General features: G+C 42.5%; 1 protein-coding gene across 2 annotated transcripts in view; it reads right to left on the bottom strand.

Annotated features, from left to right (window-relative positions):
* The window catches only part of ATP13A3 (ATPase 13A3), an 81,966-nt gene that overhangs the window by 41,425 nt on the left and 24,648 nt on the right, over nt 1-15,893 (bottom strand). For both annotated transcript variants that reach the window (XM_032778134.2, XM_075069042.1), the window contains exons 8-14: nt 13,858-13,930; nt 11,747-11,878; nt 10,522-10,701; nt 3,977-4,134; nt 3,024-3,212; nt 1,408-1,469; nt 502-652 (exon numbers count right to left, since the gene is read on the bottom strand). In XM_032778134.2, coding sequence (XP_032634025.1) covers nt 502-652; nt 1,408-1,469; nt 3,024-3,212; nt 3,977-4,134; nt 10,522-10,701; nt 11,747-11,878; nt 13,858-13,930 — 945 coding nt within the window. The remainder of the gene's footprint in view (nt 1-501; nt 653-1,407; nt 1,470-3,023; nt 3,213-3,976; nt 4,135-10,521; nt 10,702-11,746; nt 11,879-13,857; nt 13,931-15,893) is intronic.

Here is a 15,893-nt window from a genome sequence, read left to right as displayed (position 1 = left end):
AACAACAGCTAATTCACTTCTTTCATTAACTAACTTTACATCAGACAATTATATTTCTGAAAACAGCAAAAATTCCAGTAGGCAACATCAAGAGCTCTATCTTTCTCGACAGGATTTCTATTAAGAATCAACAATATTAAATACCAATGAAAGAGCAGATAGGCCAAAGTCCGTTCAAAAACTTTAGCTAAAAGAGGGTGCACACAGTGTGCCAGAAACTGACCCACACTCCCAAGACTGGAGAAAAGCGCATTAGATATTAAGAATGCTTTCAGTGTCAATAATTTAGGTTTTAATATGAGACATAAGTATTTTTAAAAAATGAGTTTCTGGGTTGACACACTCCCTTTAGAGTGACACTTCAGTACTATAGCACATCTAGGAATTTAAATCTTGCAATCTGAGGATGGGTATAACAGATCATATATCATATGACTATGTGATATTTCAAATTACTGCACTTAGAAATGCTGATTCCCTTGAAAGAACCAATGAACTTACCCATCCTATGGCTTCAAACATCTTTAAATCGAGTGGGTCCCCAGAAAGTACTCCTTCAATTTTCGTGAGTGAATGACAAGTTGCCATGCAAGCAACAAACTGAGACGTCACCAAGTTCTCATTGCAAGCTCTCTCTTCTGGAAAAAGGAAACTAACGCAGAAGACAGTAAAGGCAACTAAGTGATGATGTGCTTTGCACTACAATGATTTATTATGAGATCATTCCCAAGGGTTATATTAGCAGAGCACTGGCTACACAAGTCTTTTGAAGCTTGTCCTTTCCACACAACACACAGAATGGATTAGGACTCCAGGCTGGGATTTACAGCAGAGCCTAAGGGAGTTAGGCAACCAGCTCCCATTGAATTTCAATGGGATATAGGCATATACACCCTTTAAGCTTCTTTGAAACCCCCATCCTCACTATGTAAGTAGTCAACTACCTCTGGTTTGATCACATGCAACTTCACATGGGGCCTGTCTACACAGGAAGTGAAACTGGTTGCCTGAATCAAGTTCATGCTAACTCAGATAAAACAGCCTGACCAGTGACGATAAAGCCAAAACCAAGTGCATAGACCAAGTTCACAAATCACTGTGCATGGTTTGTGTGCTCTGTTCGTAATTCCATTGTGGTCCCTCCCCCCTCAGCTAGCTAACTCACATTTTCGAGCTGTGTCAAAGTGTCACAGATTTTCCACCAAGTTTTAATCATATTTTAATACCTACCCTTTTCTAGTCACTTTTTTTGTGCACATTCAGGAACACAAAAGATCAGTTTCTTTTCTACTTTATGCAAGTTCTTACATCATGCGCATCACCACTGTCAGAAGGCCAAATCACACTGTACCAAATATGAAACCAAACTTCTCTCCCACGTAAATATTGCAACACATTTGTCCTTACCGAGCATTTTCCACTCTTTGGATCCCCCAAAGATCTAAGCCATCTTCAGTAAGTGTGCCAGTCTGCCACAAAAACAAATTAATAAAACAGTCAGTGTCAACAGGAAAAGCCTTCAGAGCCGAGGTGGGCTCTGAAAAGGGCCAGGGGATACAGCAGAAATATCAGCAGAAAATGAACAAAAGTTACACTTGAGCAGTAACTGTTGCACTTTTACTTCCAGCCAAAATATAGATTTGGTATTTAACAACTGATCTTTACAAAACAAAAGAAGAGCACATTTCCTCATGGATTTTGCAGATAACTGCATATGGCTTTGTGGAAACATTCATTTTGTAAAACAGAACTGTATGACTCTGTCATTGGCCCAGTGCAATGTATTCACTGCTCAGTGTCTGTAATAAGAACAGCAGCTATCTGTGCTCATGGGGACAGGATGGAACACACAGCCCCTCAACCCTCAATTATGTGGAAGAGGAAGAGGAAATTCTTAAACTTTTACATAGAATTAATTCTAAGTGAAAAAGACAACAGATGGACAAAGAAGCAACAGCCCAAGCTGGGGAGGAAGAGTTGAAACTAAACTGTTAGCCATGGCAGTAGTTGTTTACACAGAGTTAACACACCATTTTGAATATATCTGCCAAACAGAAATAAAACAGTTGTGCAGACAGTTTAAGGAGTTAGACAAAAATGTAGAGGGGAAAGAATTTTGGATTAAGTACTAGCTGAAAGGAAGAGACAGACTAGCTGTGTTTACTTGCATTATTTCTGATTTTTAATTGTGCTTATTCCTACATGAGGAACAACCTCAAACACCCGAGCTTGACCTTTCATTTGAAATAAAGTTAAATGAGAAATGTGGCCTGTGATGGAGTAGGGGCTGTCTGCATGGGGAATGGGAGAGCAGGGGATGTCTTTAGGTGACGGACAGGTGCTCAGGCTGTAACCCGACCCGGCAGGGGGGAGGGGGGACACCTGGGCAGAGGGGAAGAGAACAAAGGATTCGGCCGGTGGGAGGAAGGCAAGACAGTTTGGGTTTGGGGCTGTGGGGCGGAATTCAGGGGATCCTAGCTGGGATCCAAGCACCCTGAACCCCCAGAAGGACTCAGTGGAGGGGTCCTGACTGTGCCTGCAAGCTCTGCTGTAACCTGCGTTCCTGTTGTCCAATAAACCTTCTGTTTTACTGGCTGGATAAAAGTCACTGTGGGTCCCAGGAAGAGGGGTGCAGGGTTGGAACCCCCAGACTCCGTGACATGGCCGAGCTACAAAGTCTGAACCCAAATTTCAGACAGTTTCAGTTTGGACCCAATCTCCACACAACACTTATGCTTCTCGGAACTATTGACAAAGTAGCATCTGGAGCTTGGAGAGGAACATTCCACTCAGATTTTTAACTATTTGCTAGCGTTATTTCTATGTTTACCATCTACCTACCACCAATGAATTCACTTAGGATCTGTAGCTGTTGGAATAGAGTTTTTTTATTTTAACAAGTTAGCCTTTAAATCATGATTATGAATGCCATTGTAGCCACTACTATAACTGCTACTTTTTAAAAACTGCACACAACACTTCCCAGCCAATAACCAGCAAAATATTTTTAAAATGTATCTGACCTTGTCAAAACACATGAGATTCAATTGGCCACAGATATTTATCCTCTGAGGACTGATGCAGAAGATACCAATCTTTTTCAACCGTCTCTGTGCATAAAAGATCCCAGCAGTCATTGCAGCAGGAAGCGCAGGCGGTACAGTGATGGTTATAATGTCAAGAGACTCAATGATTATTATATGAGCAGGAACCTAGAGTTCAAGAGAGTACACTAAGTGAATAACAATCCAGAGCTTATCGGATTCACCAGTCTCTCCTTAGTACATTAAATTTAATGTAATATTGGGCCACAAATTTCAGAGGTGAAGCTCCTTTCATCTCTTCCTGGATTATCGCAGGTAGCTTCTGCTGTGCTCAGAAAGTTAACAATGTTGCCACAACCTTTACTTGCACAATACAATTTTAGCAATCTAGTGCAAAAAGGTTTACATATTTACGCCTCTGATATCTTCCCCCATATATTAGTTAAAAGTCAAAGGTGAGTAAATAATGTCCAACGAATCTGATAAATTTGTATTTTCTATAATCTCACTAAACAATTTCTATGAATGATCCTTGGTATGTAGCTCATTTCTGTGTAATATGTTTTGCCTATGCAATATCTAATTCGTTTTGATTAGATGTAAGTCACACGGTATCCTATTTCTTCTTTGGATCACAGTAACTTCTAGAATCAACTTTCTGATGCAAATGCTTGTGATTAGAAAATTCAAATTTCACTTTCCTCTAATATTCCCTTAAATTTTGCTTTTTTGCTGAACATTCCCGTCAGTAAATTTGTCTGCTACAACATTCACGGAAAACAAATGCAGCCATAAAGGTTTCATTTAAAAATTAGACTTAGTATTTGCAGAAAATTGTCTTGTACAAGCTCATCCAGTCCTACTAACAAAACACCGATCAGTGTCTACAGTTAAAATAAATTAGTATGGTGATGGAGAGATGGCAACCATACCTCATGTAGTATATCATGGACAACTGTGTAAAGAAACCCAACTCCTGCCACCACCACAAGGAACAGCAGAAACATGTAGGCATCTCTGTAGAGTTTGAAGTCAGTTGGCTTTGGATACAGTATAGAACGAACAAGCTGTCCTTTTGACGTACTAAAGCCTATAATGAGAGGGATTTTAAGATATCAGATTAAAAGTGCAAACAGTGGCAATGTCATACAATGCACCAAAAGCCTTTGAGACACTAAAATCCTGAGCTAGTCTTGATCCTCAGATTTTGTAAGTGCTAAACCTATCTGCATGCTGTATTTGCAAATTCTGACGTCCAGAATCAAATTATTAAAAAGATGAAGAGCAAATTTAGTTTTATCAATGTTCCACTCAGATGGTCTTTATACTTTAGCTGCAACCCTGCACATAGAACTGTTATTTACCCTAGAATAACTGGTTCTTCAAGATTTATTGTCCACACAAACTCCACTCTAGGCATGCATGGGTTAATAAGCACATGAGATTGGATTCTCTTTAAATAGCCATACCTGTTGGGGCCATGCCTGCACTCCACCTGCCCTTGTGTCCACCGCAGCTGGAGATATAATGGGCAGGGTGGCCTCAATAGCCACTCAGTTCCTTAGTCAGTGAGAATTCCAAGAGGAAAGGATTCTGAATTAGTGGGGAAGAAGGGGGGCCATGGAATCTGTGTGGACAACACATCTCAAAGAACCAGTTACTGCAGAGTAAGTAACTGTTCTTTTTTTCAAGCGTCTGCTCACAGAGATTCCACTCCAGAGATGACTAACAAGCAGTTACCTCAAACCTGGATGTGGGGAGTCCTATTTTCAAAGTAACAGCAGAAGAGCCCTGCTGAAGTTGGCCTCCGATATGGATTCTTGAACCAAGGCATAATTAGAGGTAAATGTATGAACTCAGCTAAAGGTAAGCAGCCCTACATAGTTCAGATATTGGTGTATTACCCAGGCAAGCACCAGAAGCTGGTGAAATGGACTCTAACGTGACTCAGATGATCCTTGCTTGCTCTCTGATACCAAGTCTTACTACAATCCAAAACCTACTAGATAACCTGAGTAGAAAGCGGTTGACCTCTAACCCTTTCTGCAAAAGCCAGGAACAGTCTAGGTGAGGCTCTGAATGACTTTGCTCTGTCTGAACAGAAGGGCAACGCCCTCACCACATCTAGCCTTCGAAGCCTTGATTCTCCCAGGGTGGAAGGAGGTTTGGGAAGAAAACTGGTAGATGGATAGATTGAGATGTAAGTCAGACTACCTTAGGAAGGAACTTGGGGTGAGGCCTAGGGATGATCTTATCCTTGTGACATATGGTGTAAGGAGGACCTGCCTTGAGGGTCTGGACTTCTCCCACACTCTTAGGAACACGTAACAAGCCACAAGAAAGACACCTTTCATGGAAAGATGGTACAAAGAGCAGGTTGCCATAGATTCAAATGGTGGGTCCCCATTAATCCAATGAGGACTAAGCTGAGGTCCCAGAGGTGGAAAGGCATGGCTTCTTAGAATAGTGTTCATGCCCCAGGGAGAACCCAAGGGCCAGGGCTGACAGGCATACTGGAGTGGAGGGCACATAGGAGGATACCAAGACGGAGAGCCCCAAAAGAAACCGTCTTTTTTCTGTGTCCTCTGATGGAGTTGTCTCTGGATTCCTATGGAGACAGACCTGTATGATGGGAAGGAGAGGGGTCTCCACTGTGCTCTGAGGACAATCAAAAAGAGTAGGCCTCCAACAAGGGTGGAGCAGAGCTGTGCAGGAATTCGGGGAGTCAGGGGAGAAAGTCTGATTGCTTGCACATAACGTCACTGAGGCACTCCAAACAAGACGACTCTGGGATTGCACCTATAGATCAAAGCCCTTCATGAGACCAGCCAATCTGTGCCGAAATATCCAGCACTGAGACAACCAGTGCTGCAAAGTCCATCGGTATCATGCAGGTTGTGACTGGTCCTGAAGGAGAGGTGGTGGGTGCTGCAGGTTTCAGCATGAAAGTAGGTGCAAGGGAACATGGCACTAGCACAACGTGACGCTGGTGGTGAAAAGTGCTGTTGCGCTCTTTGACACCAAAATGGGACTACAAGCTGCGACTCTTGGTGAATGAGGCCCCAGGAGAAGTTTTAAGTCTCTTACTCAGGGCTGGTGAAGGAGTCCTGATCCTGGACCCCCCCTGGAGCGGCGCTCGTTCCTCCTTCTCTCAGAAGCTACTGAGATGGTAGGGGAGTGGTGTGGGGTCCATGGGGGGTGGCAGCACTGAAGCTGGACACTGAGCCACAGCTGGCTGGTGCTGAAGCAGGATCAGACTGACCCACACTGAGTTTCTCTGAGGCAGAGGTTGGAGACTCCATGGACTTTTCAAGTAAGAACAACTTGAGTCTCACCTCCCTGTTTTTAAGAGTCTCTTTGGAGAACAAGAGACAAACAGAGCAGTGCCCTTATGCGCTGTCTTCCAGGGAAAGAAGATAGTGGGAATGCTCAGCATTTATTAATGATCTGGATAATGGGATGAAGTGCACCCTCAGCAAGTTCGCAGATGACACTGAACTGGGGGAGAGGTAGATATGCTGGAGGGTAGAGATAGGGTCCAGAGTGACCTAGACAAATTGAAGGATTGGGCCAAAAGAAATCTGATCAGGTTCAACAAGGACAAGTGCAGAGTCCTGCACTTCGGAAGGAAGAATCCCATGCACTGCTACAGGCTGGGGACAGACTGGCTAAGTGGCAGTTCTGCAGAAAAGGACCTGGGGATTACGGTGGACAAGAAGCTGGATGGAGTCAGCAGTGTGCCCTTGTTGCCAAAGGCCAATGGCAATATTGGGCTGTATTAGTAGGAGCACTGCCACAGATCGAGGGACGTGATCATATCCCCTCTATTCGCACTGGTGAGACCAGATCTGTAGTACTGCATCCAGTTTTAGTCCCCCGCTACAGAACGGATTTGGACAAATTGGAGAGAGAGTCACAAGAGGGCAATGAACATAATCAGGGGCTGGAACACATAGCTTACGAAGAAGCGCTGAGGGAACTGGGCATGTGAGTCTGCAGAGAGAAGAATGAGGGGGGATTTGATACCAGCTTTCAACTACCTGATAGGGGGTTCCAAAGTGGATGGAGCTCCGCAGTCAAAGTGGTGGCAGATGACAGAAAAGGAGCAATGATTTCAAGTTGCAGTGGGGGAAGTCTAGGTTGGATATTAGGAACACTATTTCACTAGGTGGTGGTGAAAGCACTGAATGGGTTACCTAGGGAGGTGGTGGAATCTCCTTCCTTAGAGGTTTTTAAGGCCTGGCTTGACAAAGCCCTGGCTGGGATGATTTAGTTGGGGATTAGTCCTGCTTTGAGCAGGGGTTGGACTAGATGACCTCCTGAGGTCCCTTCCAACCCTGATATTCTATGATTGTAGGGGCTTGGCAGAGTCACATAATGGCAGTAACTACGCTAAGACTACATCCTGTGGTTGAGGGATATGGATACCGCAGGGTTCCAGCTCACAGCATTAAAGAGGAACTGAGCAATGGATAAAGCCGCTCTACTCCATGTATCCTAAGCTAGAGCGGTCACAAAAAACATGTGTAGCCACAACAGACACTGCTATTCAAAAGGAATCTGATCTCAGGTACAAGGGGTGTATGTACACCTGGAGTGAAATCTGTGTGGCCACTAACTCAAAGACAAATTGTTAATGATAAGGGTCTAATCCTGAAAGGTGCTGAGCGTACATAACTCCCTCGGATTACTTCTCATACTTAGAGTGAGGCTGGTACTTTACATTTCAATATGCATAAGGAACAGTGCGTAACTGATGTCCCAGGAGCAATGCAAGAAGTATGGAATTTTAAGAAGTCACAATTCATTCTGGTTCAGAAGGAGATTAACGTAATATTCACCAGCCTCTTACTCAGTGATTACTTCATCTCTTTACATCAGACAGCACATTTGGAGTGTGGAACCACAGCTGCAGCTGTTCCCCTCCCAAACGTACAGGCAGGGAAGCAGTGTCCCCTTTGAACCCACACTCCCCACTGCACAGAGCAGGGATTCCTGTAAGCCAGGGAAGAGAATAGGTAGGACTTTACAACCCCTTACTTCCCTATGCAGCCACCTCAAGAAAATGTTTCTGCCAACAACACAGTCCACAAATCCATTATGTGGGTACTTCAGTCTGCACTCAGCATGGGGGCAGACCACATTTGTCAGTTACTGACTGCATGAGAATCCTCTGCCAGCTGAAGCTCCCTCCAATTGAGACAGCTCTCACAGACAGATTTATTCAATTCTAATTTCCTAAATTATAGATTTTGTGAACTACACTTTGAGGAAAAAGCACAGCAATTTCACCTACTGGAGGATCACAGGGAATTCCACCTGACGAAGTAAATCCAAACTTTTTGTCTATTTCCATCTCTAATCTGGATCATTTATTTGTCACAAGGACAGATAACCTCTGGACCTTTTTACTCAAAGAAAGGAAATGTTCATATAAGCACAGAAAATTTTCCTATTCTTCATCAAGCTTCGGTCCACAGATCTGTTCCAATGGGATTTTCACAGTCATGTGCCTCCATGGTGGGAAGGTGAACCATTCTTTAAACAAGGAAACTCAAAACAAGGTACATTATACATTTCCATCTTCCCCTAGCATGATGGAGTGTGGGCCCAAAAGGGTTAAGTAACGTGACAGGCCACACCTGAGGGACATTTAGGCTTGACAAGCTATCCCTGACTGAGGATGGAGGCCAGCTGAGCAGGAGGGGGCTGGTATAAGGCCAATTAGCAAAGGCAGGAGGAAGCTGCACCGTGGAAGCCTGTAGTCATTCTCTGGGCTTAGAGAGAGAAAAGGAGAAAACAAGCAGAACCCTGGGATCTTGGCCCTGAGGAAGGTGGTGCAGAAGGAAGCTTAGTAGAGGTGGAGTAGGAAATGGCAGCAAGGTTTATGACAGTGCACAAAGACTTGTAGTAGAGGGCGGGTCTAGGTTCCCCTACAGCCATGGAGGAAGTGGCACAGTCTGGGCAGTGAATTGGAAGACTGCCTGAGACAATTCTTACAGAGAGCCTTTGATACTGCAGAAGGGAGAAGACACATAGGGACCTGGCCGGAAGGCCACGCCATGAAGAGGGAGCTTCCCAACTCTCAAAGAGGAAGCACTGTAACTCCTGGAGCATGAGAGAAGCCGTTACATGCACAGAGACAGAAGGAGGCACCATGCTGGTCACAGCTATTCCCTAAATGATGCCACAATGAGGTGACCCGGCGGTGAGAAAAGAAACCCGTGACCCCTGGGCCCTAACGCATGGAGAAAAAGTCTGCCCAAAAATGGTATTGACTAAAGACTGGATGGCCAATACGTAAAATTTGGTGAATTTATGGTAACATCATACTACAGAGACTTGACCTTTTGGCTTGGACATTGGAATATCCACATTAAGGCCCTCCTGAAAGAATTCAAAGCTAGGTTTTACTTGAATTAACATGATGCTTAAACTATAGACTATGCAGAACTATGGAGGTCTGTGGACCTCAGCATGATGAAGGGCAATTTACGATATTGCCTTTAATTTGAAGTCAGTGCAGGAAGTGAGACTACTGGGCTCCCTTGCCAGAGGTTATTTGCAGACTACACATTTTACATGCAGAAAGAAAACCATATATAATTTTAAGAATGTTTACATTTAAGATATCTGCACTGACCTTCCTCAGCTTCCAACCCTCTACTACCAAGAGAACTCAAAAATCAACGAAAATGAAAAACAAAAGGAATTAGAAAGGAAGTAAGAATTTAAACTGAACATAAGCAGTGTTTCTATCAGAATTTGTCTTTTGAAAATAATTTTTGCTTTTTAACAGTAGTCCAGGGATATGTCCACTAGAAAAAAAATTACTATAAAATAAAAAGGAAATGAGATTAAAATAGATCAGTTAGATGTTTTAAAAAAAAAAAACACACAGCAGTAAGATTAGAATAGAAGATGATTAGTCCATGCCTATATTAAAAATGAAAATCATCTATCCATGCATCTTACTCAGGCATTGATGAAAAGCTGTTAGAGGTTTAATGCTTTTACTGGGAAACTCCTTTAAAAAGCTCACAATGTTTTATTCAAGCTAAACCTACCTCTCCTATTTAGAATTATGGTTTAAGCATAGGTCTACAGGTAGGCTGCTTTGTAAGAAACAGACTTGCAACATACTGACGGTTCTTCTGGGGAATCCTATGCAGAGTTTTAAAACAATACTTCTCACTACTGCAAACTGAGTTTAATGCTACTGCAAATGTTTCTGGACATGTTTTAAATCCCTTGACTCTAATGGTTAATTGATTTGTCAGTGCTGAAAAATCAATAGCCTGCAGGGCATTATCAAGTACCATTGTAATAAAAGTTTTAAAAGTAACTTTGTTAAATGCTTTGGGGAATATCTGTTTAATACAACTAAATTAACCGACAAAAGGTAGAAAGCAGCAGATAGACATAACTATAAAAATCAAACGGTACGCGAATAAGTGAGAACAATTAAAATTTGTACCTGTTCTCACTACTATGGCTTTGACTCGCTCTCCAGTATAAAAACGGGTTTGAATGACATTGGTCCCACAGAACAACGTGTGTCGCTTATGTACTTCTGGACTGTATATTTCATCTCCCATTGCTTTTGGGTCTTCTGCAGGATTTGGGAGATTAGTCTTTGTTACAGGAACACTTTCACCTTAAATGGAAAAAAAGTTCTTCAGTTCATCCAAATCAAATACAAATAATAAGCACTTCTCATCCATAGCTCTCAAATCACTTTCTAAAATAGTGAGCGTTATCCCCATTTTATAACAAAGAAATAAAGTGATCTGCTTAAATTAACTCAGCCAGGGAGTAAAGCTGGGGAAAGAACCCAGGAGTCCTAATTCCCATTACCCCATTCTTTAACCTTCTAGACCTCCCACAGAATCCAAGAGTCTCGCTCCCAGTTTTCCCTCCTCTAAATCACTACACCGGTTAGCAAAACATGAAAATGTTGCTGCTTGTAGTACTGAAGGTAAAAAATAAAAACCTGTCAAACAATACATTTAACTGTTGCTGTAAAGAGTCATTTGATACAGGCAAGGCTACCTATAGTAAGCTTTGCTAGCATATGTTCCTATGTGATCAGTGGCTTGCTAATTATTCATGTCGCAATTTCAACACTAATAAACAAAAACAAAATACTAGAGTTTCTAGCAATTAAACATGACCCAGATCAAAACCACTACTCATTTTGCCTAAAGGAAAGGCAATCCAAAAGCTTTCTACGGATGTATCTTTTAGTACGGTTCACATTTTAAGACTTTACATTAGAGAATTCCTAAACTCTAAGCTTGCAGATTCCTTATTTAACAGAAACATGCTTATTTTAATTAAATAGTGAAAATAAAAGAGAGGTAAATAAGAACAGTGAGATGAAGACACCTCCTCATTACCCCATTAATTATACAAATATAGAGACTAGCATCTTGCACAATGAGGCCCTGATCTGGTTGGCTTATAGGCAATACAGTACCACAATATAAATGTTTATTAAATAACATTAATATTGCCAAGATTTGAATAAATACTATCAATACTGTCTTGAGTACATTATAAAAATACACATTTCAGGGTACGTAAACAAATTCCTTCCCATAAAGTAAGTTGCAAATCAGAAAAAGAACAGTGACATAACTTTATCAACTAGCATTTTTAGTCGCATAGCTCAGCCATCCAGGATGTAAATTTTACTTCACCTGTTAACATGCTTTCATTAACGATGCAAGTACCACTGACAAGTACTGCATCACAGGGCATGATTGTCCCATTAGATGGGATCACCATGATGTCTCCAGGCACAAGATCTGTGGAAAGGATCTCTTCTATTTCTGAAAGTAAGGTAAGAATTTAAGAACAAGCTCTTTTTCTGCGACTGTAAATAAAGTCTTGCAAATCAGCACCTGCAACAGAATCCTACATGGATGTAATAGCCATGGCCCGGGCTACAACAATTATGCTGCTGTTTCTATTATTAATAATATAACTTAAAAGGATTAAACTAATGATTCACTAACACTCTGTATGGACCCTTGATTTTACACTGATGGGTGCCTCAGAAATAATACAAACAATTTGCCACATAAGGAACCTAAGGCAGCTCAAGACTCCTGTTCCCCACATAAGAGCAGCCATGCTGGGTCAGACCAAAGGTCCATCTAGCCCAGTATCCTGTTTTCCAACAGTGGTCAATGCCAGGTACCCCAGATGGAATGAACAGAACAGGCAATCATAGAATCAGAACTGGAAGGGACCTCAAGAGGTCATCTAGTCCATTCCCCTGCACTCATGGCAGGACTAAGTATTACATGACCATCCCTGACAGGTGTTTGTCTAACCTGCTCTTAAAAATCTCCAATGATGGAGACTCCACAACCTCCTTAAGCAATTTTTTCCAGTGCTTAACCACTCTGACTGAAAGTTTTTCCTAATGTCGAACCTAAACCTCCCTTGCTGAAGTTTAAACCCACTGCTTCCTGTCCTATCCTCAGAGATTAAGAAAAACAATTTTTCTTCTTCCTCGTAACAACCTTTAACATACCTGAAAACTTATGTCCCCTCTCAGTCTTCTCTTTTCCAGACTAAACAAACCCAATTTTTTCAATCTTCCCTCATAGGTCATGTTTTCTAGACCTTTAATCATTTTTGTCGCTCTTCTTTGGATTCTCTCCAATTTGTTCACATCATTTCTGAAATGTGATGCCCAGAACTGAACATAATACTCCAGCTGGGACCTAATCAGCACGGAGCAGAGCGGAAGAATTACTGCTTGTGTCTTGCTTACAACACTCTTGCTAATACACCCCAGAATGATGTTTGGTTTTTTTGCAACAGTGTTGCACTGTTGACTCCTATTTAGCTTGTGGTCCACTATGACCCCCAGATTCCTTTCCACAGTGCTCCTTCCTAGGCAGTCATTACCCATTCTGTATGTGTGCAACTGACCGTCCCTTCCTAAATGGAGTACTTTGCATTTGTCCTTATTGAATTTTATCATATTTACTTCAGACCATTTTTCCAGCTTATCCAGATCATTTTGAATTTTAATCCTATCCTCCAAAGCACTTGCAACCCCTCCCAGCTTGGTATCATCCTCCAACTTTGTAAGTGTACTCTCTATGCCATTATCTAAATCACTGATGAAGATATTGAACAGGACCGGACCCAGAACTGATCCCTGCAGGACCCTTCACGTTTTGCCCTTCCACCATGACTGTGAACCACTGATAATTACCCTCTGGGAATGGTTTTCCAACCACCTTATAGTAACTCCATCTAGGTTGCATTTCCTTAGTTCGTTTATGAGAAAGTCATGCGATATAGTACCAAAAGCTTTATTCAAGTCAAGATATACCATACACCTCTACTCTGATATAATGTGGTTGTGGGGAGCCAAAAATCCCTACCGCACTGTAGGTGAAACGCTGCTATATCGGGGTAGCGGTGGCAGGGCTGCAGTGGCGATTTCCCTGTGGGGTTTCTATTTTTATCCTTTAGGCCAGAAGTAGGATATTGTAATGTTAGCTATATCCATGGAGAGGTAGATAAACGAAAATGGGGGAGGGACACGAGGGGCTTGTCTAGACCTGCTCCAGCATAAATGCTGATGTGATCATCTGGAAGAAGACACTCAAGTAGATTATCTTCTCCAACTTTTAACGTCACACCTATCCCTTCCTAAGCAGTGCTGCTAAGAGATCACAAGGACCCAATTACTTTAAACATACAGAACTATGCAAGGACCTGTATTGATTTTAAACTATTCATTAAGGACCAGTTTTAATTTCTTTTTTCAACCAGGGAAACTTACCTTGATTTGCTCTGCTGACAGAAACTCTGACAATGCTGTGAGCCGCCACCATGTCATGTAACATAATATATTGCTGGAAGGGAGGAAAAGAACAAGTCACTAATTAGAAGCACTAACAGCCTTCTAGATCCATAGAGAGACAAGGTGGGGGAGGGAATATCTTTTATTGAACCAACTTCTGTTGGTGAGAGAGACAAACTTTCAAGCTTACACGGAGCTCTTTATGTTTAGCAGAAGGAGCTAACATGGAACTCAAGGGACGATTCAAGGTGAAGTGGCTCTTTCCCCCCATGGCTGGGGAGGTGTTAAAGGAAGTGGGAGCGTGGCAGCTGGAGGGGAGGGGGAAGGAGGATGGTTGTTAGTGGGTTACAGATTGTTGTAATAAGCCATAAATCCAGCGTCTCTGTTCAGTCCGTGATTTGTTGTATCTAGCAGGATTATGAATTTAAGTTCCCAGACTCATATTTTGAAGGTCTTGTGCAAGTTTCCTTTGAGGATGAGGACTGATAGGTCACGTGTAGAGCAATGACTTTGTGAAGTGTTACAGGTGATAGGGTGTTTTTGTCTTTCATCATTTTCCTATGAGAGTTTATTAGAGTGCATAGTGATTGTCTGGTTTCACCCACATGGTTGTTATTTGAGCATTTAGTGTACTGGATGAGGTACATCACATGTTGTCATGAGCATATGCTGGACACATGGATCTCGAAAGGTGTGTTGAGGGGGGTGTTGAGCATCATAGCAGTGGAGATATGACTGCAGGTTTTGCATCTGTTGCTCTGGCAGGGTCTGGTGCCACTTTGAGTTGATGTGAGGAGCTTGCTTCTGATGATGAGATTGGAGAGGCTGGAGGGTTGTTTGAAATTGAGGTTCAGGAAAGACTTCTTTCAGGATCAGATCCCCATAGAGCATGGGTTGTAGTTGTTTGAGGACGCCTCATACGGGTTCCAGCATGTAGTGGTAGGAGGCAGTTTTATTTCTGTATTGAAGCAGGTTCTCTTGGGGTATTTGGATGGCCTATTCCATGATGTGATCTACTTCTCTTGTGGAGTGTCCTTGTTTGGTGAAGGTGGCTTTGAGTGTGTTAAGGTGTATATCCTGGACTTTCTCCTCAGAGCATATTCTGTGGTATCTGAGCACCTGGCTGTAGATAACAGATTCCTTGGTGTGTTTGAGGTGGTTACTAGATCTGTGAAGGAGGTATGGTGATTTGTGGGTTTTTTATATATCGTTGTCTTTTGGGTTCCATTACTGAAACTGACTGTCATGTCCAGGAAGTTGATGCTGATGTGAAAGTGCTCCAGAGAGAGTTTGATGAATGGGTCGTAGTTGCTGAAGTTGTGGTGGAAATCTTGAGGGAGTTTAAGGTGTCTGCCAAGAGGATGAAAATATCATCCATGATCCTCAGGCATATTATTGGTTTTGTGGTCCCTTTGTCCAGAAATTCTTCTTCAAGATGGTCCACAAAGAGACTGGCATATTGGAAGCCATCCTACTACCCATGGTTTGGACAAAGTGACTGTTGTTGAATGGAAAACTGTTGTGAGTGAGGATGAAATGAATGAGTTAAATGATGTGTTTGAGGTGCATATCTGAGGGTTGTCCATTGTCCTGTAAATATTTGAGGCAGGCAGTCATGCCGTCATTGTCAGGGATGTTGGTGTATAGACAAGTGACATCCGTGATGGTGAGGATGGCGCTTTGAGGGACGCTGTTAATGTTGTAGTGTTTGTGAAGTCGGTTGTACCCTGGAGGAAGCTGGCCATTTGTGTGGTGAGTGGTTTGAGGATGGTTTCTATGAGTCCTGACATTCCTTCAGTGAGAGTGCTGTGGCCAGATATGACAGGTCTTCCTGGGTTCCCTTGTTTGTGTGTCTTTGGAAGCATGTAGAAGGTTCAGGGGTGGGTTCTTGGGGAATGAGTTTGTAGACTTTCTCTTGGAGTTGTGTGTGGCAAGATTTGATGACATCCTTAAATTCCTGGGTAAACTGTGGCATGGGTTCTTCTCTGAGTTCTTTAGAGTAGGTGTGATGGAGA

This window comes from Chelonoidis abingdonii, chromosome 8, assembly GCF_003597395.2.
Source record: "Chelonoidis abingdonii isolate Lonesome George chromosome 8, CheloAbing_2.0, whole genome shotgun sequence".
NCBI classification, from domain to species: domain Eukaryota; kingdom Metazoa; phylum Chordata; order Testudines; family Testudinidae; genus Chelonoidis; species Chelonoidis abingdonii.
This window is presented reverse-complemented; position numbering and strand designations above follow the sequence as displayed.